We start from the raw sequence: 26,637 nt of genomic DNA, 5'->3' as shown, positions 1-26,637 counted from the left end.
AAGGGGTGGAGGAAATTTGGGGGCCTGGAGGTGAAGTGGGGAGATTGACGACCCTGAAAAAAACAGTGAAGAAGTTTTGGGGCTTCTGGGTAGAGGAGTCCAGGGGGAGGGGCAGCAAGCCAATAACTCCCCCAAAACCACAGTTCCTCCCCACACAGCTCATAAGGACAGAGGGTAAAGGGTTGGGGGGGGATTTGGGATGCTGGGGACCAGGATGGGTGGGGCAGAGGGGAAGTCACCCGGCTGTGGAGGAAGGGATACATCAGAGGGCCAGTATTTACTGGAAAACATGACACCAACCACTCCTTCCCAGCTCCTGTCCTGTGGGGTCAGCTGGGCTTGGCCCCCCGCTCCAAGCATTACCTCCAGGGTCACAGCACCTGACTGGGATGGGGGGGGGGAGAAGGACGGGGGGGAGTGTGGAAGGAGAGGCATGTGATCTGGCACATGGGATTGCAGTACCACTCAAATTTGGCCCAGTTGCTCTCCTGTCATCATGAAGAGCAGCTCCGTGATCTTTTGATCCATTCTGGCAACCCAATTTTGGGTCATGACAAACACTGCACTGCAGCAAACCCTTGTTTGTTTAGTTTAAAATGGTTAAGAAATGCCTTGAGAGCATTGCTCTATGAAATTACATGTTAACTATACAGTACTAACAAGTTCCAGTTGCTTTATTATATCTTGCATCATTTACATGCGTGGAAAACTGTTACAAAAGGCACACAAGAACTTTGATTTAAAATAGCTTCTAGTGCACTGATGTGGTGTGGGGGGGGTGCTAGCATTGCATCATCTTTTAAGCCATGGTTTCATGGGAAAGAAGTTGCTTCTGGCACCTCCTTTGCTTAGCGTTGTTTGTCCAGTAGCTGACAGGGTTCCGGAAGTCCTTCTCCCAGGCCCAATCTGTTTTGCTTTTTGAACTGTACCCAGCATAAGGCTGATTTTAAGAAGGTATATATGAAAGCTGATGGCTGGATGGTCTTCATCCATAGGTCAGATGGAAGAGCGAGGAGGGCTTTAGAGGAGAGAATGCCCAGAGGAACTAAATAGCTCTGCACAAGGTTTAGAACAGTGGAAGCAGGAGGTAATTTTCTCCATCTCATTTCAAGCAGAAACTAAGTTCAAGTAATGTTCTTCCAATTATTACCACAAGCAACAGAGTAGCAGCTACCGTGTTTGATTGCTAAAGGTCCTTTTCCCACCATTGTTTACCAAACTGTTTGCATTATTTATTTTCAAAGAGTCCAACAGGCTTTTGATTCGTTCACTTGTCGGTCCCTTCCTTCTCTTCTTGCCCTTGACACAGTTACTTGCTACAGATGGTAGCAGTAGGGCTGCCAGTCCCCAAGGCTGGCTATTACTCAATGAAGAATGACCTTTATCTTCCTGCTGTAAAATCCAGGCACACTCTCTAGCCAAAGCTACAAATCTATCCAGCTGGCTTTGATTAACATTCTTGCTGATATTGAGGGCCTGTTCAAAGGGGTTCTGGATGTAGAGAGGAGAAGGCTCAGGCTTATTTTGCTCCTTTCCCTGCAGATATTTTAAAGATAGGAAAGACATATTTCACATGGGTATTATACACACAGCAAACAGAACAGTTCAGCTAAGTTATTACAGCAATTTTAAATATTATCACCTGACTGCAAAGGTCCTTTGACCTAACAAGGAATTTCTTTCATAAAAAGGAAAGTAGATGTTCATCAACTTAATTAGCCTGTCAATCTGACCATGTCATTTCCCACTCTTTGCGTCCTTTCAATGGCTACTTCTTGTTCACCATAGCACGTTTAAATGTCTCATCTCCTTCAAGGCAATGCACATCTCAGACTTTGTCTTTGATGCAATTCTCCCATTCTCTCTTCTACACCAGCAAGATAAGTTTCAGCCTTCCACTATTGTCTCCATCCTGCCCTTTATGCATGGAATGAATACCTTCTCCCATGTTGTCCTTCATGCACAGAATGATTTCTATAGCTCCATTTGTTAAGCCAACATGGCTACAAAAATCCCTCCAAAATGCTCCATTCTTTCACAATGCCCAGTAAAGAGTTAATGATTTTTTAAAAGCAGTAAGTTATTTCCTCCCCTGGATTTCCCCCAGTGCCTCCTGTCTTTTGCACGTCACTCTCTCAGATTTGAAGCTTTTTACAGTGTGATCTGCCTTCTTGTGTTTTCTACAGTGCTGAGTGCCATTTCACTATTCTAAAGTACTCTTTTGAGCTGTTTAGGCAACACCAACTGCTGCGTCCCGTGGTGTAAATCTCATGGGCTCTCTCACAAACTAAGGAAGGAACCAATTCCATGCCAGAGGCTGTTTCAGGTCCTTGCCTTAGGGCACAACTTATTGGTTAACAGAAAACTCATGAGTAACACCAAAAGCAAGCAATTCTCCTGCCAATCATGCCCTGCAGTCCTTGGCGGCTTCGCCCTTGGCTCTCTCAGAACTGAAAGGAGAACACACCCTTCCTTTAAATCTCTTACTGGTTCAGGGACAGGAAGGTAGCCCTTAACCCTTACCTGTCTATTTTACCCTATTACCCAGAGGCAATAGGGAACACAAACAACAAATTCTCTCTTATTTGAAAGGAAGAGGCCAGGAAGTCCTTATACAGGTAACAGAAAGCAACAACACAGAAGAGCTGAAGGCCCGCTCCACACAGCAACTTTTAAATGTGACCTACGTAAGCAGTTTGGTCACCTTATTTATTTACATTTCTGCAAATTCTAAAAAAGGGTTATCTTAATTAGTCACAAGTTAACAATGTTCAGGCTGTGTCTGCAAATTAACTTTTCTGCCATGTCAACCAACTGATAAGTCCCCACATATTACGACACCTAGCAGAGTTTGTGTAAGTGTCTTCCGTGAATATCTGGGTAGGTATCTCCTAGTGTCTGAGCAGGAAATTGAGTGCCCAAAGGGTATACTCACATAGCAGCACATGGGACAACATACTCTGGCATCTCCTATCTCACAAAGGGCTAGTAAAATACGGACTGGTTAAGCCAGTTACAAAACATCGTTAGGGAGTCCTGTAAACATTGCAAACAACTGTGCTGAATGAATTACATGCAGAAATGCACGTGCCAGAATAGCTCTCTAAGCAGACACAAAACATGTAACTGTCAGAGTTACTAACCAGATTTTATCCATTATGAGTAGGCACACCAACCGTGGTGAACAGCTATGCCAGTAAATAGTTTCAAACTCAGTTAGAAGCTGAAGTATGGATGGGGTCTAAACTCTGGGTTCCCAATCCAGAACACAGTTATTTAAAACTGCAAAGTGTTTAGGGACACACTGTTTGTGTCAAGACCAAAAAAAAATGTTGGATTGTGTTGTACAGTCCAGGTTTAAAAAAACCCAACTCTCTAACCACTAAAGTGGGACAAAGAAGGCAGCTACTATTGAACAATGACACCTCATGTAATAGAGCATTCAGCTGAGAAGCTTTATTGACTTATAGCGAGTGCTTTATAATACAACAAATAATTAGTGCTGCAGCACAATCAGGAAGTAGGTGATCAATGGTTTTGCTTTGTTCTACAGAATTTAACTTTCTTTGTGAATCTGACTGCCAGTTTTAAAACTAGTTTTATGGATAAAATCAGTTTACAGCTATTCTATGTGTAATTTCTGCAACTGCAAAATGTGCTACACAATTACAAAACACAAAATGTTTCCTGAATGATACTATTTCCTTATGATAAGAAAATTAATCTTTTATGGTTATGAATATACATTAGATACTCATGTATCATTTAGCAGGATAAATGGATAAGGGCAGCAGAATTTGGCCCTTTATGCAGTATTTAATATTTGTACCTCTTTCATATAAATGAGAAAGGTGACAGTAAAAGAGTAATGGGAAGAGATTAAAATGCATTTACCTTTCGAATATTTATAGAGTTCTTATTGAAAGCAAAATTCCCAAAATATTCAAAGAAGTCACTCAGCAGCACATCTGAAAGGGAAAAGGGAAAATAAGGAAAGGGATATAGTTCTCCCAGAAATGGAAAAAAAAACACTGAATGAAGATTCACCTACCCAATGTTTCTGTATTTTCTGTAGGCTTAATTTTGTTCACATTGCTAGCAAAGGTACAGTCATGACCTTCGACTATATGCTTATCTTCTGCATCTGAAATGACAAGTTGGGAACAATGTGTTTAAATGTGATACACAGTAAAAAGAAGTCCCCCATATTTATTAAGCATAACTCAGACATCCTCTTCAAAAAGAGAGCAGTACCTTAAATCAGTGCAAGTGGGTACAGAAGATAAACTACTTTTTACAATTAATTAAAGATTTAAATGCTTTAAATTTTTGGATGGGGGAGGGAGAGTGCTTAGGACTAAACAGGAGATTTTTCAAAAGCAAAACTGGGTAAGTGCATGACTCCTATTTGTTCCTTTGAAAATCAGCCACTAAGGGCATGGCTACACTTGCAGATGTAGAGTGCTTTGAGTTAAACCAGCCTTCGGAGAGCACGGGAGGGAAAGCGCTGCAGTCTGTCCACACTGATAGCTTCAAGCGCACTGGTGTGGCCACATTTGCAGCACTTGCAGCGGCACTGGGCATTGTGGGCAGCTATCCCAGCATGCAAGTGACTGCAACATGCTTTTCAAATGGGGGAGGAGGGGTGGAGTCTGACAGGGAGTGTGTTGTGTGTATGTGGGGGAGAGAGAGTGGGTTTTTGGAGGGCTGAGAGCATGTCAGCATGCTGTCTTGTAAATTCAGATAGCAGCACACACCCCCCCACCACCACCCCCCATCTCTCTCTCTCTCACACACACATCATTCCACACTTATGGCTTGTTTTGCCTCGGAGCAGATAAGCAGCCGGCTGTCAGAAACAAAGCTTTCAAAGGGCATATCCGCATTCCTGCAGCGATTCAAAAACAATGACAAGAGTGGTCACTTGACTTAAGGGGATTATGGGACGTTTCCGGAGGCTGATCAGAGCGCAGCAATGCAACACCTCGTTCGCACTGGCGCTGCGGCGCTCCAGCAGGGGGCGCAGCAAACGTTATTCCACTCGCCGAGGTGGAGTACCAGCAGCACTGTAGCCGTGGAGTCAGAGCACTCTACTTGCCTTGTCAGTGTGGACGAGCAGTGAGCTAGTGCGCCCAGAGCTCCTTTATTGCGCTGTAATGGCAAGTGTAGCCAAGCCCAAAGACATTTTACACAAGGAGGCCTTATGGCCTGTACCATCACAGATCAGTGGGCTTACAGACACAAGTAAGGGTTGCATGATCAGTATCCTTCCTCTCAGATACTTATCACAGTGCATTGGGATTTTTCTTGAAACATTTCAAGACACCTATTCCACTGTGACTGTCGTAATTCCCCATTTGAAATTTCAAAGGGAATTAAAAAATAACTTTTCGGTAACTGATTTTGAAAGCTTTAAAAGTTTTTACTTCAAAACCACTAAAATTCAGCATGCACCTTAGCCTTTATTCTCCATTTCAAAGCCTGGGAGGAAGCATGTCTAAAGGTTAGAACAGATGACTGGTGAGTCAGGATTCTTGAATTCTATTCTGTACTTTTTTGCTGGCATACCTTCTTTGATCTTGGGCAAAACCTAATCCATTTACCCGTTTATAAAATGAGTAACAGCTACCTCACAGGTACATTGAGAATTATTTACAAGTCACTGAGCCCTCTTCGATAAAAGTCAGTCAAATATATCTTTTGCTTTTAATTTCTTTAAAAGTTTGATATTGATGTCAAAGTTGATGAGTATAAAAAACATATATGATACCAAATGACAGTGAAAAGATTATATTATATGGTAGTTTATGGTTTAATTTATTGAGGAACAGAAGATCAGCAAATCAGAAGAAACAACCACCTGGACTTTTAAGAAAAGACTGATTTTTAATTGTCAGATGCACAGAACAAGCCCACTCTCTAAGCCAGTTAAAATAAAGCTTTTCTGTAAGTACTGCAGCTCTCCTACTGGAATTAAATGAATAATTTAGTCTCAAATTAATGTTGTCAATGGAATTTAATATTGTGACTTGAAAAATTTAAAAAAGCAAAATAAATCTAAGTGTCTGATTCTCCAAAATATTCATCTTGCAACAATGAATCACTAACAATGTTCAACGACTTGGATGGTCTCTCAAATATTTGGCATTTGCAACATGCAAGATTATTTTGGACCATCAAAAGTGACCGAGATTCACACAAGACTCAATGAAACCAGAGTGGAGAGAAAACACATGAGAGCTAGTTCAGTCCTACTCCAAAATGGAAATGTTCTTACCTGCTAGATCTTTAAGTTGGTCTAGAGTTGGAATGATAGGTGGCGTTCTCTTTTGAAGGAAAAACAAGGCCATCATTGTTAGAGAGAAGTTTGTAATCCAGGGACCGGGAATGGTACTTGTGATGCCATGTGCACGGGCCCAGCACCGTACACTGAACACAAGAGCTCTTACACGTGAGTCAAGGCTACCATATATATAAAGGAGTTCTGAACTTCTCATGGCAACTCTGTGAGACACAAGTCGAAGGAACAAATTGTAAACATTAAAGAGAACCGCCAACTGTCAAATGTAACCATAACACATGCTGCTCTAAGACGTAACAATTATAAAGAAAGAGGATCTTTTGTTCAAATTGTTGCATATGACATAAAAGTAGGAGAGAACATCTGAAAATGTCTAGGATGAAGTTCCGGGTGGCCCTATAATTAGAGACTTAAGTACAGAGGAAGAGAAATACTATCAGTACACTTTAGCAGTGGAATTTGCATTGTGTAAAATGTCCATAAAAAAATAAATGCAACATTATAATGGAGAAATAAAGCATTCCAGAGTTAGAAAATGCAGAATTAATTTAAACTCTTATACTTTTGAGTACACGATAAATTGTCTAATACAAAACCAAATATAATCTGGAATTTCTTAGATAACTTTGGCTACAAAGGGTTACAATACAATGCATTCAAAAATCAAGTAAAATCTAAAGGCCTTAACCTCAATGAGATCTACTAAGTCTCAGTGAGATCTACAAAAGAAGCCACATTTAAAGAAAGTCAATTCAGCAGTTTTCAAATGATGAAGGTTTAAAGTGAAACATCCCCAAGTTTGTGACAGTCCAGTGTAAAGTTTTTTTTAAAAGCAAAGTATTAATACCACAAGAGGCAGGTATGGATACATGAGTCACTGGCTCCCAGCATTGCACATACTCCTCTAGGTTATGTGGCATCACCTCAAAAGGACAAACAAACTTCCTAAAGTATAAGTCAGATTTTGGGAGTAGAAAAGGTACTTTTCTTTTAAAATTTAGACTGTGCTGAAGTGCTTTACACCATCCCCAATGTTCTATGCTGTTTTAGAACAAGCAAAAGTGAAGACAATTCCTCCTCCATCTTTATATGCACCAAAAAAGGAAAAAAAAAAGCTTTCTACATGCAAACTACTGAACCACATTTTGCAGTCTTAGTTTGTACCACAGCCTCATTGCGTATATCAACGCTGCACACTAAACCCAAGCTCTGACTCAGATTTGAGCACAAGCCCACCTACCATCCACACCCAAATCTGCCTGACTTTGGTCAGCAATCACTTAGGACCTGAGTTCTAGTACCCTGCTAGTGGGTGGGTCAGTGTGTCCCACCATGGCTAAGGTCTAAACCCTGTCATTCTGCATGGTGGTTGCAGCTTAAGCTGCAGACCCAAGACAGAAGGTCTGTGTAGCACAGAATGGATGTGTTACAATAACTGGACCTGGCTCCCAGCTGTACTAACCCCAAATTTACAATGCACTGTGGACACTCAAGTGCCGGCTTGGAAACAAAGTCCACTAGCCCAGGTCCCACAGACCTAGGTTTAAAATGCAGTGTAGACATAGTCTTAGCATGTCAAAATTTCAATAAAGGCACACACAGTACTCACAGTTAACTTTAAAAAAATTTCACTGATCCGAGTACAAGTTCAAAGGAATTTTTCTCTAAAGTTTATGTGCAGTTAAAAAAAGGAGGATTATGATCATGCTATAAAAAACAGATCAGTCTACACATACATGTCAGTTACCCCATTCTCCCTTTTTCACATGGCTGTCCACAAGTAGAATTTGTTAAGAATCGGAGGAGCAGGGAAGGGTACATGTTTAAATCCGACTTAAAAATGATAATGCAACGAAAGAATTAAGTGGCATACAAACTACAGAAGTAGGCAATTTAAGACCCTCTTTTCAGTGGCTTATAAGTCAAACTAACAGGGAGAAATTTTCCATGTCAGGCATATGTCTTAGGATACATTTTTTTGGAAAGTTTCAGCGAAAATGGTTCAGCCATTTCCCAGAACAGGACTAGGGAAAAACACCATGTTTTGCCTATGTTAAAATTCAGATTCCACTAAGCAGCTCTAATGCCTCTGTGCTTTGGAGTGGGGACCTGAAATTTGGCAAGGGGTTTGCATTGTGTCAAGGATGGGCCTTTTTCTGTTCCCATGAAATATCACCCAAATGTGGCCAAAGTTATAAACTTCTGAAAAATCTGTTTGTGTACATTTAGTAAAGAATTGCAAAAATTGGGCAGCTAAATTCTCCAAATGTTCCATTGTCACTGGACATATTCCTGTGTTTTTATGGGTTTGGGCTTGTACCTTTATATGCATAAAAGAGAACAGCAGCTCACAAGTCACAAGAAATGTAACTCAAATAAACAAGAGTCCAATGGACAACAGGGAAATGGTAAAGAAACATTTCAGTTGGAAGCTTCCAAGAAATTATTAACTACAGAATTACAAATAATAGTAAGCATACTTATTTTTAATGATACTATCATTTACAATTAAACAAACTTAAGTCTTGCAGTTATCAAGAGAAGACAACCTCATCTGGTTCTACAACAGTACTGCCCATACAGTATAGTTAAATTTTGGCCCATAGTCAGCGATTAAATGTAGTTCCTTGCTTTGCTATTCTCCTCTTCCTCTCTTGTATAATCACTTTTATCACTAATGTACAAGATACCACAAGTAAATACTGCAGGTGATGCAACAGTCTCAGGAAAAAAGGCAGAAAAGTAAAGGGGAGGAATACCAAAATTAATTACAGGCATAACTCAGGAGCTTGTTCCAGTATCTTCTACAGCACACCAGATCTTTCCCAACCCATGATCAATAAAAACAAAACGGCATTCATGTGGCTATTTGGTACATGTAATCAAAAAATGAAAGCAAACCTAGGAAGAGAAGTGGCAGGCCAAAGGGCTATTTTTAAGAAATCTACTCCCCCTATTGGGCATCATCATGAAAGGCATCAAGTCTCAATTCCTTTCTCTTAAAAAAGAATTGCCTGTTTGCTACTTAGGTGGCAATATGCTAGGCTAATATAAAATAATTCCGTGTTTGTCTGTGTTCAGGCCAAGAAAAAGACAACTTCAAATAACCTGAATCTGATCACTGAAAGGCAATTGAAGAAATATAAATTAACATTGGTATTATACAATTGCCAAGTTCTAAAAGCAACAGAGAATCAAAAAAGTTAATGAAAACTCCATATATTCTTGATTTCATATCCATTTTATTATATTGTTTTGTATCCGTGTATTATTGTATTGACAAGTTTTCATGTCTCTAGTTTTAGAAAGTATTTATAATCTGTATTTTTACTGCTAAATTAAAAAAGACCAGTCCTCAAAATTAGTCTTCAAAAGTTGGGGTTTTTTTTTAAGAGTTATCAAATTTATTTCCTAGTTTAGACTCATGTAGAAAAGGAAAAAAGTTATCAAATGTATCATTTGTTTAATATATAGACACACATACAGAAGCCTATAAAAGTAACTTACATTATAGCTTTCCAACATACATATTATTCTTCTATTTACATTTTTAAAAATGCTATTGCCATATCATTACCTATTGTTAGTTGTCAGGTCACACTGGAACCCCGTTGGTTGATGGGAAAATCTCACCAATGGACAGCGAGCATTGAGTATCTTTTGCACACCCACACAGCCAGGGCCAAAGTTGTCAATGCAATCACCAATCACAGAGAGGATTCTCTGTGATGCTATTCTCTGAGAAGGTACTCTCTTCATCTGATATTCCATATAAAAAGGACCTATTTTCTAACACAAAAAAGATGAAGATAAATTACCAGTTCTGAAAATGACGTAAGATTCTGGGACACTTCTGAAAGACAACAGGAATCACTTGCAAAGAATGGTTCGTGATTAAAGATTTAAAAAACACACATTGCAAGTAGTTTTTAGGACTCGATAAAAGAAAACATTTTAAAATATCACTTTATCTTTGCCTCTCTTACATTCTTTCCAGATTAACAACTGGGAAATCAAGAATTCAATTGCTTAGATAAATATATGAATGCTGTAATCTCAGTACTGTATATAATAAGTAGTACAGTAGTTTCCAAGATTTTTTTTCAGTTACGTAAAAACAGAGAGGTCAAGATGAAGCACACTGTTTTAGAGACCTAATTTAATAAAAAACTAGAAACAAGAAGCACAACCAAGCCACAGAACATGTTATTTCCTCTCTTTTGAGCAAGGTGTTTGTTAGCTTGTACCAACCACATTTGTGAGGTTCTTTGTTAAAGAACATTTCCTTTTAGCTTTTGGAAAATCCCAGAGTTTCAGCACATTGGTTTATTACCTCATAATGCATCCCAGATTCTTGAAGACTATTAAATTCACTATCTCAGAAAAGAAAGCTAATGTTCTATGTATTTTATAGAGTCAGAACAATTCTCTATAGCAGTATTCTAACCATGCCAATGTGCATTTTCCTATAATGTGTCCTTATACCTGCTAATTCATGTCTAGTTTAGGCTGCAGTAATAAATTTTTATTCGCACTTTTGAAATAACTGTTCTAGCAAATTTAAAAAAAATTCTCAGACCTTGTCTTCACTGCATGCTAACCTTGTGCTCAGCCTGTTTCCCCCCTTAATATGATATGCCTTCACACATCCACGTTTGCCACAAGGCCACCACAACACACCAAGCTATAGGGCACACCATAAGGCAGCTTTTAATGAGTGTTGCTATTATGAGGTTTAATGAAATGAATACGTACAGCTGAGGCACCCACAACAAATCAAGATATCATGGTCCTCCAATACCTTTCCATAAACACACTGGGCACCCCTCCTATGCATTACTTTGCCATCTACCGGTGCTCTCACCCATGACTGGAAGTGGTCCACCCTCATATCCCTTTGCTCAGCATCCATGGTCCCACCCTATCTGCAGTTTCTCCATACTTGCCCACCTCTGTTTGAAACAACAGAATAGCAGCCCCTAAGCCTGTGTATTACCCACCTGAACATATGAACACACCAGAATCTTGGTGCAGCTTTGGACTAAAGTGAGCAAAATCCACATTTAACACCAGAGGAAAAATATCACATTGATCATGAGATTGACCAGATGGGACAACAGGACACGGAGAAGAGAAATGGGATACAAGATGAGCTACTGGAAGGCCAGAAATAAAAAGAAGAAATTTGGTGAGAGCCCCAAAAACCTGTCCATTTTATGGTGTGCTGAGAACCCTCATAAGCAGAAAAGCCCATTTCAGCACAGACTCATCTTCAGAGCCAGTGTGGAAAGGAGTCTGGAACCTGCATGTCTGTGAAGATACAACCCAGCCCCTCCTGAATAGCCAGCAAGGAGATGGAGCAGAGGAATTGGAAGAGGAAGGTGGCCTTAGCCTGGGAGACGACCTTTGCCCCGATTTACAGGAGCTGTTCCCTTATACAGCCCAGAAAGTCACAACGTGGTGGAGGCTTCCCAGGCAGAGGAAGCAATGAAGGACTCAGAATCTCAGGCCAGTAAGATGGAGGCTGTCACCTTTGTTATTATGCAGAATATTACAAAATAAATACATTATCTTATAATCCTAACTTGGATTTCAGTTAAGGGTGGATGCAACACCATTATGCTTGAATATCTTCCACCTCATCCCTTTCTTCCAATCATGCTAGTCAAAATGGGGTATAGGCAAAGAAAAAGAATGCAAATTGGAACTTCACACAGTGGCAGAATGCAGCAGCTTTTTTTTATTTTTTAAATGAAAGTGTCTAATACTAAAGTTTAAAGGTTTGTGGACATATCCTGGCCAAAATATAAACTGCCATAAAATTGTACTCAAAGGCACTCATCACTATCCCAACCCACCTGCATGTTCAGACCCCATGCCACCAGTGCAGCCAGCTTATTATGGATATGATTTTGGTCCAATCCTGGAGAGTAACTCAGCTCAGGACAATTGCACCTGTATTCCGCTTCCATGCATCAGCAGTCACCCAGTTTTAGGGTTGCTCCCGGCCATCACCTCTCTTGGGAGGAGACCAGCATCTTTCTGCTTCCTGACTGGCATTTTTTTAGGCTGCACAATTCCCTGCCTACACTGTGCTATTCCCAGGAAACCAGACAGCCTAGAAAGGCCAGCATCTGCGCTTCACTTTCTCCTTAGAGGCTATAAACAGTGTAATTACCAGACATCTCCTTCTAAGCAAGCATGTTTATTCTTAAGATGACAACATTACATGGAACACATATTAAAAACAATAAAGAGAACCTACAAGCTAAGAAGCTTATCAGAGGTCACCCCAACTCCAATCTCAGGCTCTGGCAGATGTCAGCTCTTCCAGCTTCCCCTATGGATTGAGGCCCCCTTTTAAATAGAAGGTTCTGTCTGTTTGCTGAATCACCAAGAAGGCCGTGAGTCAGTTTAAACTCAGGCTACTTTAGCCAAAAGTCCTTTCTTTGTCTGTTGGTCTCTGGAGAATTCAGTTAGAACTAGTATATACGAGTCTCTCTGAAGGTGTTACAACCTGACTGAATTTGCCTAATCACCCCACACTGTCCATAATTCTTAAAGGAGCTGTGGTCACCCTCCCCCATGGAATTACATACAATAGCCGGCCCACAACTATACATAAATTGAATATAGTAAAATCCCCCAAAGATATTGCACAAAACTGCCATATCTGTCACAGAAATAAAACAGAATCTGTCACTCAGTAAAAGTTTCAGGTGATCTCTGATATCCCTTGGTAAGCCTCCCTCTGCCACTATCATAACTCGAAATCACTATCCAGTCATTTATCAGTCCTTCTGTTGCAAGACAGATTCTTTAGCATAAAAGCAGGGCCTCATCCCCGATACCTGGAATAACTGTTCTGTCTTCCATTCTGGTATCTGAAGCAGCACATCTTGTAAGGATGAAGAGGGTGCAATATACTCACCACTGCTGCCATGTCTTCCAGTAACAGGCTCCCCACCCATTCTCCCTTCTCCCCAAAATTGTTTTGGATAGTTGGAAGGTAAAATTAACTTGCCATTTATTCTCCTGGGATAATTCCAGGCAGAAATTTGATGGCAGAATGAAAGTGCAAAGGGCACAGTATTCTTTTGAGATAAAAATTGTTATTTTACATGTGGCTACATAGACCGAAGATAAAATTGCATGAATTCTAGGGCATGCAATATTTTCCCTCTGTATTTCAAGAACAAGTGCACCAGCATTAGACTCATTAAGGAAGGGCCTGGCAACCAAGAGACCACTCTATCAGTGATGTGATGGAGTTGTCGGGATGACTTGATAATGGAGGTGCACAAGCTCACTTTTTTAACATCCATGAATTTCAATAAAGGTGAAGAGAAAGGAATTTTTCTCTAGTGCATGCACCAACACTACATTTGAATATAACGCAAAAGCCCAAATGCACCATGCAACCCCACTGTTCAGCCCCATTGTACTCACCATGTAACTTGACTATGCAAGTACAAATGCCATCCCTTACAGTCTTTGCTGTAGCAGACTCTGTGGTAGTAAAAGGTTCATTTTTTGGTGGTCTGCAAGTATGCCTTGAATCAGGATTGTTGGCAAGCCAGTAAAGTACTCTCATTTAAGTTCACTTATATTGTGAAGCACACAATACGCCCCAATCACATATACTGTGTTAAAAACTCTACAGTCCAAACAAGTCAGTAAGCAGTGCCATCTTATCTTTAGCTGGCCAAAGGCACATTCCACTACCAATCTGCATTTGCTAGCATGTATTTAAACTGCCTCATTCTCTTGATGCACATCAGAGCCAGCAGACACCTTAAGTTGCCTAAAGTCAGAAGTCACAGCTGGCATGGACACTGCACTGATTTTGGGCGGGGGGGGGAAGATAACATGTCAGCTTACCCAAGTTGAAACAGGCCAGATCTCTAGAACACCCTGGCATCATGAACCCAGCCAGTGTATCTGATGTAGGTATCCATGGATATGCCCTAGAGGTACACAAGGGCCTTCATAATAATGTAGTATCATTTCCTATTAATATACTTGCTTGATTGAGATGGTGGATGGGTATATATGTCCCAATCAATCACACCTGTGCGGTTCAGGAAGCCCATCTGTTTAAGCCCTGCAATTACTTCAGGAATATTTCCAATTTTGGCAAGCCTGGAGGACAGCACATCATTAATTACCTTGCAAACTTCAATGACCACTGAATTACCTGTAAATTTTCCAAACCCAAATGGATTGCCAACAGATCTGTATCAGTCTGAGGTTGTCAGTTTTCACAAGGCAAAGAGCAACACAATTCAGGACCATTACCAGCTCTCATGCTCTCTGCGAGGGCAAGGTCCCCATGGAGCTGTGTGAATGTGTCTTCATGTGAAAGTTCTGGGCTCACTGCTGGTCATTTCATGTTTCCATCACAAAAAGGTCTCACCAGTGAATGCTTGTATTCCTGTCCCAGAAGCAGTGGTCTGAGGAGGGATTATCTGTCATTACAAACAGTACCCGCTCAGTTCAGGCCTCCGTGTCCAGAGGGTCCTGGGGAATTGCTGTTGCTATGCTATTTCTAACAGCAATTTGCTGCCTCTGTCTTCTCTAGCCTCAAAATAATCTTTGAAACCCCTGCCAATGTCTTCTGGTAGCAGATGGTGCAGGCACATGAAAAAGAAACACTGCCTCCATAAAAAGCAGTACTTTTAGACCCTGGTAATTAGGGATAGGAGGATCCATACCTTTGGCCAGCACATAGCAACACAACACCACACCAACTAGGTTACTGCCAGGAAATGAATTTCGTGGGCCTAGACCATTCCATCCAGCAATCCAAACAGTGAACTAACAAGTTGCACAACACCACCCTGAGAATCTGAGCACAGTGTGACAGTGAGTTGTGGCATCATGAATCTCAATTTACAAGCTCAGATAGCTGTACTGTTTGTCATAGCCAGTGCGGCAAAAGAGTGTGACAGCAATGTGCTATCATCAACAATGTGGTTGCACAGCAGCAGGGCAGGCTACCATGGGTTGACAAGCACATGATTACTTACCCCATGGTTACATGCAGTGAAGAAAAAGTTTCATTCTATTTCCTTCTTTTGACACAGCATCATTACATATGGACACTATTTGTTTATATCTTCAAGTCCACTTGTTGCTACTAATCTGACAATATTCTAACTGGATGAGCTCAATGAGAAAACCCAAAATGGCTTTTGTAGCCTCACTGAGAATGTGTGTCAACACCGCCAACTAAAACAACAGCATTGCCAAAGGAAGTGGCTTTAGTATCTTGATTGAGCAGAGCTCCATTAAATGGCATCAGCAAACAATAGAGTGGGGTTAGGGAAAACAAGCAAGATAACCTGTAGCTTTAATTTTACAATACAGGGTGGACAAAAATTAATTACTATTTTTTTAAAATCTGATTTCTATTTAAAAATGGAACTCTTATTTAAATTAAGTACATTTTGATAATGTATGTAATCTACAAAAATCATTTAAATTAGAAAAAATATTAGGCAGGACATGTTTGTGGCCAAAGTTTTAAAGAAAGTCAAACCACTGAACTGGTGGAAGTCAACGGCTAAGCACATGTAAACCAGCTTTTGACAGCCTTCTTGCAGGTACAGAAAGCTATTTTCCTAACTTCAGTTTACTGCACTAGTTCAGTTCAATGACTAGATCATTAAAACTTAAGAAACCAACTGGTAGCTGAATTAGGAAAGCTTATTTTCCTCTTCCAATCTATGAAGAGAAACGAATTGTCGGACAAGATCTACAGTTCTGAAATCCTGAAGGACATGGCAAACAGAAACAGTCAGTTCAATTCCCTAACTACATTACTTTTTTGTTTAATAAATCTGTTAGGTTTCTATCAACATATTTTTTGCATTTAACTTACTTTTTTTCCTCATGTATCCAGCACATTTAATATGTTTTTATCAGTTAAATAAAACTAATTTGAAAACACTGTTTTTATGCAGTTAATTCCAATTTCCAAATAGAGCTTGACACAAATCACAAGTAAAACATTAAATCTAGTAAAGAAGAAATGCATACTTCACAGTTTTCTAACATAATACAAAATGTAAAAATTAAGAATGAATAAATGTACGCTAAGCTTAAACTGTTTAAATAAATGTGCGTAGATACAGTCTATCCTCCCGGTTAGCAAGAAGTAGTATCAATTTTAATGTAAAGGCTACGTTTAGTTGCAAAAATCAACATTTTAATGGTTACCAACTAATGAAGAATCAACTTTTCTTTAGGAAAATAACTAAGTACAAACGCAAAACCAGATTTAAATGATTTAAATCAAGATTTCCTGCTTGCTGATTTAAATCAATCCACCCTATTACACTAAAGTACTAGATGCCAGCTGGACAGATTTACTAAAGAAAATCCAGAGCAAGACATCTCAGACCTGCTCACATCCCGGGTAATGGCCAAGAAAGATTTCAATAGAAGGAGGTTCACCTATGGAACACTGTTCTTGAGTTTAGTTCAACTGACTAACAAAATATTTAGAGGTTCTATGAATGCAAATTGCCAACATTCCAGTACATTCACTGCATTCATTTTTATTGGCAGATGTCTTCTCAATTTGTTCTGATTAATGAAGTTAGTTGGTGCAGTAAATTATACAAACTCAGTACCAGAAAAACTTGCCCAACTGCCATGGGTAAGTGCCAATAATTGGGCAAAATAAAAATTACTCATTCATATACTTCCATGAGGCAGTGAAATACAGTAGCATACGTCGGAGGTGGGTCACAAAGACTAAAGAGCTGAAGTGAGGGGTCATTAGACAGACTGTGGCCAAATCGACACTCGAAAGTTAGGTTGATCCAGCTATGTCACTCAGGGATGTGAAAAATATGCATTCCTAAGTGACATAGTTAAGCTGACCTAAACCCCGGGGTAGACAGCTCTAGGTTGACAGAAGAATTCTTCCATCAACCCAGCTACCACCTCTTAGGGAAGCAGATCAACTATAGCAACAGGAGAACCCCCTTCACTGTAGTGAGTGTCTGTACTGAAGCAGTACAGTGGCCTTGCTGTAGCAATTTAAGTGTAAACACAGTCCTAGTCTTACAAAATATGGTGTCCTAGAAACTTAGGACATGCATGGAAAATTCAACAATTTTATATTAAGTTTTTAATCTTCCATGATCCAAATTCTCAGAAAAAAATTCTGTGCGTCTTATTTTAAATGAGCCAACTTGGAAACAAATTGGTTACTTCACTCAGCAAATTCAGTTTGGGGGTTTAAAGTATAGACGTCTATTCTAAGCCCTAAGGGTTTTGTCCTGGTGCTTGTCACTGTGGCATCTGAATGCCTCAGCATTAACTATGGAGTGCAGTTGCTCTATAGTAGAGTGAACACTACAGTTTACTTCTTGCCATGATGAGAAAAACCTCAGTTTATTTTTACTCTGTTTCCACATCACAATTGTTAATTCATTAAAGGTCTCTATCTCTGTACACCTCGCCCCAAAACACCAAATCCTCTTAACGGACTCTTGTGAGAGACTTTATCTGAAATCTTTAAAAAACCTCAGTATAGCGTATCCACTGTTTTACTTATATCACTATGTGGTTAAATCTGTCAAAGAATTCCTACAAGTTAGAGACATGCAGTTTACCCTTACCGTTCTTGTAGGGCTCCTCTCAATTTCATCCAGGTCCAAAAACATGTCTAAATCACATCCTAATTTGCCAAAGGTATTCACTGAGGAGCCAAATGGCTTCACTGTGCACTCTGGAAAATATGCACATGCAATTTCCTGAATCAGAGAACAGGCTAGAAACCGGAGCTTAGTGTTCTCCTCTGTTAGCTGATACTCATCCATTAGTGTGTACAACTGATTACTTACCTAAAGAAAAAAAACAAACATCAAAATATATGTTAGTTCCATTTTCTTATTTGTTTGCTTAGCATCCAGTCTTTCTGCCCTAATTTAATACTCCCCTCAGAGGCTATTTCTTCAACTCCTTAAAACGAATGTCAATGGTATGTCACTCCTATAGAAGTAAACAAAATATTTACAAATTAAGATGTCCTCTAGAGCTTTAGACACCAGTTCCTTCATTTCAGAAACCACTACAAATTTATAGATATTATTGAGGATTCTTCCTTATGGAGCAGCAAAGTAAAACCAAAAGGAAAAAGAAGATAATAGATCCAAATGAAAACATGAACAGTGTAGGCCATGATACCCAGCATTTTGACTCTTATCAGATACCAAAGTATTCACCATAAATGATGCAAATGCATCCTGAATGCCCCAATTCCCAGGCTATTCAACTCGCCACTGGGGGTTAATCTAGCTCTAGCCTGTGTGGTTGCAATTTGGTAATGGTTTTTCCAAAAAAAAAAAAAACCAAAAAAAACGCATTTTTGTTTTGAAGTAGTAATGGAATGTGCCCCTCACCTCTACAGATCCCTTCATCCTATCAAGCCATCCAGTCCATTACTGGTGCAATTTCCTACTGCAGGAAGAGTGCCCCCATTTCTGTTCAGTCATCTGCAGTGGGTGCCATTAACTCAGCTCTGAAAGGTATCCCAAATATCTTTGCACTGATAGCAGTAGTGCATCAAAGAAGGTGCTGTGACAGCCTGTGCAGAGTTCTGGAGTACATATGAAATTCACAGGTAAATAAGAGGAGAGTGAAGAAAGGTAGAGGGATACATTCCTCAGCTGGAGAACAACACTGGTAGGATTCCATAATTCTCTCAGACATTAACACTGTAAGCAATGTCCTACTTAGCTTATGCCTAAGGCTTTCCTGTCTGGGACTCTCCGAGCATACTCTTTGCTCACTACCGTTGAAGAATCTAATCACCATATATGAACCAAAGTGGGCAGTCTTTGGGCAAGATTACAGTCCCAGTTACAGCACTGTAAATCCAAAGTAACTCAGCACAAGTCAATGGAGTTAGTCTGGATTTACACTCTTACAGCAGTATAAATCCTGAGCAACTCCACTGGCCTGCCTGCATTCCTGGGATGGGATACTACAGAATGCTTAATCAGGAATTCTGCTGCTACTAGATAGGGAACATTTCCCCTCTCAACAATTTTTCTCTGTGGAGACCTAAGTCCACCAGTCACTTCTGGCTTGATCAGTACATATATGTATTTCAGTCTAAAAAAAAAAAAAGTGGATATAAGAGGTATATTTTACTTATAGCCTGGGAACCTGGTCCCATATTGTAATACTCCAAGAGCCCTCACTCCTATTACCTTCAAAAGAAGCTTTAGTTAGAGTAATAAATAAAGAGCAAAAAAACCTTGCTCTGGACTGAAGACTCAAAAAAGGTAAATATTAATGTATTGTAAGACTTCTGAAAACAATATTTTCCCAAAAAAAATTGTAGGGAAATTGTACAAGTCCTCTATGTTCCTGTCTTAGCCTGATATGTTACATTACTCAGACATTATACTTCAAGGTATCAGCCCTACTCTCACAGTAGTTTACTTAAACATGCACCTCCCTCTCCCTTCCACCTCTTTTCACCGTTTTTTCCTTCTAATTTTTAAAGCTTAGAAATATCAAGTCTTTCTTGTTTTTACTAATGGATTCAGATATGGGCTCAGAAATCTCAAACCACAAGTGAAGGCATGGGAATAGTGGAAATAAATATCAGTTTCTTGAAGAGTCAACTGTTTAATACAAACAGGTGTTAAAAAAGATTTGCAAGACTGAACAGAAGTAGACCATCTCATTCAGAGATTGCTTTCATACACACTAATGGTCATAGCAACTAAAGTAACCACTTGATGTATTTATTTCAATTTATGAAATGCTCTTATCCAAGGCAATCCTCTAATAGCTCAGATAAATATTTCTGACCAGTGGAATTAACCTGTAAAATCCCAAAAGAATCTTTAGATAATTACACATTTCCATGCGCAAAATTAAAAAAAAAAAGAAAAAGAAAAAAAGTAACCTTAAGAGAGCTATAGCCATAGACTTACACTGTCAGCACTACAAAGCTTCTGAACAAGATCATTGACTAAAATGGTGGATTGCTTATGACAGTGAACTGGTGCTTGATCAGCAGCTTGAATTGATGAGTTTTTCAGTGTTAAAGTAAAAAGTCTAGATTTAAATGGAACAGCACATTCCTCTTCAATGCCTGGGGTTCGGGTAATATCCTGTAGTGAAGCTATGCTGTCTTTTTCAGAAAATTCTACCACAGCGTAGGTACCCTAAAAGCATTAAAAAGTGAAGAGACATGGTAAAATAGCTGCTACAAGGCATAAACAATTACATTGATATTACTGTTTCAACAGTAATCACAGCTGTCTAGATTCAATATGATTTTTAGCCTATGCATTTCACACTAATTCACACCTCAACACCTTTATACTCTTTCACAAGCTGTAAAAAGAGAATTTAAGATGTATACCATTTGGCATAATGAACACATTTCTGCATTAGAAAGTAATCAAACTAATGAAAATATTTATTTCCACTACTGCTAGGTTTAGGAAGTTGAATGTAGTGCAAATGACTATGTTCTGCTGTTAGGCAAGCAGACTGAGTGGTATGAAAGTTACTGATAGAGCTTTAGCCCCGTCCAAAAACGTGTGCTATCTTCAACTCATTTTGGGTGTCACTATTCAACTAAAAGAAACAAATCTTGACTGAAAAATTTAGAAATAAAAATTCTTGATTTACTTAACATCTTGTAAAATTTAACAAATATGAAAAGAAACACACAAGTCATTTGTCAAAGAAAGGTTTCAGAGTGGTAGCTGTGTTAGTCTGTATCAGCAAAAACAACAAGGAGTCCTTGTGGCACCTTAGAGACTAACAAATTTATTTGGGCATAAGCTTTCGTGGGTTAGAACCCACTTCATCAGATGCATGGAGTGAAAATACAGGAGAAGGTATAAATACATGAAAGGATGGGGGTTGCTTTACCAAGTGTGAGGTCAGTCCAACGAGATAAATCAATTAACAGCAGGATACCAAGGGAGGAAAAATAACTTCTGAAGTGGTAAGAGAGTGGCCCATTATAGACAGTTGACAAGAAGCTGTGAGTAACAGTAGGGAGAAATTAGTATTGGGGAAATTAAGTTTAGGTTTTGTAATGACCCAGCCACTCCCAGTCTCTATTCAGGGCTAATCTGATGGTATTGGTTGGGTCAATTTCTCCCTACGGACCACACACTTGGTAAAGCAACCCCCATCCCTTCATGTATTTATACCTGCTCCTGTATTTTCACTCCATGCATCCAATGAAGTGGGTTCTAACCCACAAAAGCTTATGCCCAAATAAATTTGTTAGTCTCTAAGGTGCCACAAGGACTCCTCGTTATTTTTGTCAAAGAAAGAAGCCCAACTTTTGAGGGAGACATGAAAACTAATTTCTTGCTTTTGCCCAAATTCAACTCTTAACAAAAGATTTTAATATAAAATACTCCAAGTACGTACATAGCTTTCATAAAAGTAGTGACTGTTAATTTTTCCATGATGGGACAAATACTTGAGAAATTTTTTCTCACTGATCTTGGCTGGGCAGTTAATTAAAACAGTCCGTTGTGCTTGCTCTAGCCTTTCTGCTTGCACCTCAGGAAATGTCTTCTTCCAGCTACTGACTTTAGAATCTGTGGGAAGGGGTAGAAAAAAAATTGTAGGTTTTATACAGATTTTGGTAGCTTGATGTTAAGGAACCTACAGAACTCAATTTTAAAGTTTATAATGGGCAATCCCTCAAAAGAGAGGTTCTCTGCCCACATCAATTTCTCTTCACCTCCCTACTGTTTTACTTGTTCACCTCTAGTTTTCCCTTCTCTTCCCATGTGTGCATTCCCAAGAGGTTTGCACTGGTGCTCTTTTTCAGCACACAGTATTTCCCCACTGGCACTGAAAGGTGCCACCGTGAAACTGGGAACAAAAAGGAACACCCCCCACTCCCCCCCCAAAACCAACCAATCAACCAAAACCACAGGAATGCTATATGGAAGTGCAATTCTTCCATAATTTTACTAAAGTCAGATAAGGGGGAAAACCAAAAACAATGAATTCCCATCCCACAGAAAATGTATTTCTATAGTGAACCTGTTATGTTGACATTAACGACTAGCTCACTATTTTCTATGTAAAATATCTACTTAAACTGAGACAGAGCATATTACAGTTGAAAGCAGTTGTGATACAAATGCACAACAATCAGATAGTGACACATTCTTCAGCCCAGACCAGTGGCTCTCGTCCTTCCTTGATCATAAAACTTTATACAGAATACCCAACAGAATAGGGTCTGGAAACTCATGCCAACTCCCCCTTAATATTGTGCACTATGTCTTAGTGTAGTCGTCACATTTCTCTTTTCCCCCTTCTTTGTTTTTCCCTTTTCTGTCTTTTTTTTGTTTTGCTTTCTGCTTTTTATTCTCTCCCCCTTCCCCCGCAATTTTCTCTCTCTCATTTCCCAACTTTTTGCTTATTTTCCCCAAATACTTTATGCTTATTTTTCTCTCCCACCCTTTTATCTGTTGCAGGTTCTGTCACCCTACCGCAGTAGCTGACACTAGATCAGTGGTTCTCAACCTATTCACCATTGTGGGACGCATATGCAGCTTTCTGTGTGTTATGTGGGACTCATCCACACAATATATATATACTATCTGTATGGCCCTGAGGATGACACATGGGCCGCATCTGTGTGCTGACTGGGCTGCCCACGGGCGGCAAGTTGAGAACCACTGCTCTAGGGAATGCTGCTCCTTGCATGCTGCCTGTGTCTATTGTACAGAGCTGGCAGGCAACAGTGCTATTTAGTGTCACCTGAAGAGGAGCTGGTGGGAGAACACAGAAATAAAGAGGATGAGCTGCTGCCACTATCTGCAGCACTGAAGCTGGGTTTCTGAACAAATTATCAGGTTTACACAGTAGCAAAGTGGTACTGAACTTTAACAGTAATGATTAATATGTGTTGTACAAACACATGACAAATATGATCACTGTCCATTCTATGTGATGCTTGCTAAAGCTATTCCTAGCAGGGACTTTTGTTTGTTTATTTTTAACATAAGAATCATCTCTTTTGAGAATCCCAGAGATTCCGTAAACTCAACTTTCAATAATTCCTGAACAATTTTCTAGGAATAACTGGCAGCACTCTATGAAGAATCATATTGACCCTTTTTCAGTCTTTTGTATTTAACTTTAAAAAAAACACCTTTACACAAGTTCAACTGATATGCTTAATGAGAAAAAAGGTCTATCTTGAAAAAAACTAGCCACTAGACACTGAAAATAATATATTTCAGTTTTTAAACTTTTGTTTCTTAACATGACTATTCAGGAGGAAAAGTCAAGATAGGATGTATTCAAATGGGTTGTTTCTGGTTTGCAGAGATTAAATTTAGATATTTTAACTTGCATGGTATGCAAGGCAAAAGCTATAAAAATATAAGCAGATACAGTTTAAGTCCCAATTAGACATAGCCTGAAATAGAACACTGGAATTACCAACAAGTACTGTAACGAATGTGACAATGCTCTTCAAAACTAGACGCTTAGTACCGCGTCTTCCCTGGACACACAAGCCCTCCACCCGCCTTTTGACAAAAACAGGATGGTTATTCTCCTTTGATCTTAGTGATGCATATTCAGGAACTGGTATATGGCAGACAATGACAGCTCTGCCACATTCTAACATAGTGGTGTCTAGCATGCAGCCCACTGACTGGAAATAAGATGGAAAACTTTTAACAATGAGAATAATCAACCAGTGGAACAATTTGCCAAATGTCATGGTGGATTCTGCATCACTGGGCATTTTTAATTAAGATTAATTTTTTTTTCAAATTATATCCTCTAGGAATTATTTGGAGGGAGTTATCTGGCTTGTGTTAAGCAGGGCAGCCTAAATGAGCACAGGGGTCCCCTCTGGCCTTGGAATCTATGAATTCTGCAACGTGGTCTCATTTCACACGGCAGCGCAGCCCCTACGGGGCTGTTACACACCTCAGCCTGAGGGAAGGCTACTGGTTCCTGTAGCATCGGCAGGCCACCTGCTCCTGACGGCAGCTCGGAGCGAGGCTGCATGCAACCCGCCCGGTTTGTACACAAGCTGCCAACGCAGCCCCTCAAGCAGGCAGAGTCTAGCCCCCCCCAGCCCTAACCCGAGCCACGGGGGCTGGCAAGTGATTCCCACGGGGCCGGCTCTTGCGCGGAGGGCGAGCCGCGGCGGGGCGGGCACTTACCGTTCCCCGGAAAAGCCGAGTCACAGCCCGCTGCGCTCCAGCGACAGCCCCGCCCGGCTGCGGGGCTGCTATCAGCCTCCTGGCCCGCAGAAAAGTGGAGGCGCAGCCCCAGACAGACCCCGGCGCCCAGCAGCCTCCCACCCCATTGTCCGGCAGCACCCCAGCCCCGGACCCGGGAGCTGCCCCCTTGCCCAGTGCAGCCACCCCCAGCCAGGCCCTGTCCCGCCACAGAAGCCGCCTCACCTGCCTCCTCCCGGCCAGGGGCCCTCTGCGTGGCGGCGCCGGTGGAGCTGAGCCGGACCGGGCTGAGGCGCGGCCTCCCCGGAGCGCGGCGCGTCTGGCCTGTCCCCGGCACGGGGAAGCGCAACCGGCACCACAGCAGCAGCAGCCGCCCCATGCGGGACGCCATTACCGGAACGTGAGGCACGGGTCAGGGTGAGCCGCCGTGCGCAGGCGCGAACTCGCGCGGCGTACGGAGCGGCACGAGAGTCAAACCTCGCACCTAGTTCTGCTTCCTGGCTACCGCCGCCCGGAGCCCAGCCCCCCCTGAAGCCACTAGGAGCCTCCACCCGGGCTCAGTGGGACCGGGATCCGATCCTCCAGCCGTCACCCGTTCGCCTCACCGGGCTCGGGCCTGATCCTGCGGGGTGAGGGCGCTGCGAGCCCCTGCTCCCGGGGGCGCTCAGCATCCGCCAGGCGGGGTCCCCGGCGCCGCCAGCCCGCCCCGGAGCGCGTCCAGCGCTCGCTCCGCATTCAGTGGCGTAGCGCGCACCTAATATCAAAGAGCCGCTCCTCCCTTTCATGCACGGCGCGTTGCCGCCGCTGTGCGAGAGCCCTGGCGTGAGCGGGGCTCGGAAACACGCGTTTCGGCGGAAGGAGGCGCTCCAAGGGGCTCCTGGCTGCAGCGCAGCCCCCGGCCGGAGGCGCAAGCGAAGGTCCCAGTCCTGCAAACAGTAACCCACGTGCATATCCTCCCGTGGGCAGCGGCGACGGCAGCCTGTGACTGCCTAGTGCGACCGTGCCCACGGGCTCCTCCTTCCCGGGACATAAAAGCAAAGGCGGGTGTGAGACAGACACGGAAGAGAAAAGGGACGAGCCGTGCAAGGGTTTTGGGACGCAGTCAGGACCCCGTTGCAAGTAAACTGATTATTTGATAAGGCAAAATAAAATACTGCATGTTCCCTGTTCTTGTTATTGGTGTGAACACACACAATGAGCTACTGCAGTAAAGTCAGGTTACAGAGTAGCAGCCCTGTTAGTCTGTATCCGCAAAAAGAAAAGGAGTACTTGTGGCACATTAGAGACTAACCAATTTATTTGAGCATAAGCTTTCATGACCTACAGCTCACTTCATTGGATGCATTCAGTGGAAAATACAGTGGGGAGATTTATATACACAGAGAACATGAAACAATGGGTGTTACCATACACACTGTTAGGTGAGAAAAGCTAAACAGGAGGCAGTTATGCCAACTGAACCAAAGTCAGGCTAAGAGAGGCTGCTGGGAAAGTCTCTGAAAGTAGAACGAAGGAATATGTGTTTAAGTTACAGAGAGTGAGAAAAAAGGGGAGGCCTGCATTCCTGCATTTTTGTACCAGATGTGCTAGGAACAGTCCTTGAGATACAGAGGCCCTATTTTCCACTCCCTGCTCTTGTGTTATGTCTGTTTTAACTCCTCGTCTCCTGGTTGATACACATAGTGAAGCACTATGATTTCCTAAAAGTTATCTACAATAAGGGGGGTAGATGTGCATGCATATAGAGAAAGAGGATTTTAACTAATATGGGGGGGGGGGCTGCTTTATGAATAAATCTGTGACGTGACAGGACTGTCTTTAAAAACCAATGAGTTTTACTTAGAGGCTGGCTGGTTCTCTTTGGAGACGGGCTGCTCTCTATTGTTGTGTGCACTCTTCGATAAAGAGCTTTGAGTTCGGACCTTGCTGGTGTTGCCTGTCTCTCTCCGTCAGACGACGAATCGTGCCATCTGGGGTTCAAATCCTCGACAACACTGTAAGGAGAGTGATCAGGTAAGGTGAGCTATCACCAGCAGGAGGGGGGGACCTTTTGTAGTGCTAATCAAGATGGGCCATTTCCAGCAATTGACAAGAACGTCTGAGGAACAGCGG

General features: G+C 41.3%; 1 protein-coding gene across 2 annotated transcripts; it reads right to left on the bottom strand.

The window, feature by feature from the left end:
* Nucleotides 1-648: 648 nt before the first annotated feature.
* MTPAP (mitochondrial poly(A) polymerase) lies at nucleotides 649-25,566 on the bottom strand. 2 transcript variants are annotated; one of them, XM_084618452.1, is made up of 9 exons: nucleotides 25,280-25,566; nucleotides 21,731-21,903; nucleotides 20,266-20,499; nucleotides 17,935-18,159; nucleotides 9,879-10,090; nucleotides 6,278-6,504; nucleotides 4,052-4,144; nucleotides 3,895-3,968; nucleotides 649-1,536 (listed from the first exon to the last, which is right to left on the bottom strand). In XM_084618452.1, the coding sequence occupies exons 1-9, from the start codon at nucleotides 25,473-25,475 to the stop codon at nucleotides 1,171-1,173; spliced, it is 1,800 nt and encodes a 599-aa protein (XP_084474578.1). In that variant the 5' UTR covers nucleotides 25,476-25,566; the 3' UTR covers nucleotides 649-1,170. The 2 variants fall into 2 exon arrangements, with proteins under 2 accessions (XP_084474578.1, XP_084474579.1); XM_084618453.1 differs by having other exon boundaries at nucleotides 24,751-25,373.
* Between the last annotated feature and the right edge of the window lie 1,071 nt (nucleotides 25,567-26,637).

This window comes from Lepidochelys olivacea (assembly GCF_965140295.1).
Source record: "Lepidochelys olivacea isolate rLepOli2 genome assembly, chromosome: 2".
In the NCBI taxonomy this organism is placed as follows: Eukaryota; Metazoa; Chordata; order Testudines; family Cheloniidae; genus Lepidochelys; species Lepidochelys olivacea.
This window is presented reverse-complemented; position numbering and strand designations above follow the sequence as displayed.

Bases quoted from the DNA above. Each gene is read 5' to 3' on its own strand.
- MTPAP (XM_084618452.1), bottom strand. From the start codon at position 25,475: ATGCACGTGGGTTACTGTTTGCAGGACTGGGACCTTCGCTTGCGCCTC. The intron at 21,904-25,279 runs GTGCGCGCTACG...CCCTTCCCACAG, and splicing joins GAGCGGCTCTTTGATATTAG to ATTCTAAAGTCAGTAGCTGG. The intron at 1,537-3,894 runs GTAAATGCATTT...AAATATCTGCAG, and splicing joins ACTCTATAAATATTCGAAAG to GGAAAGGAGCAAAATAAGCC.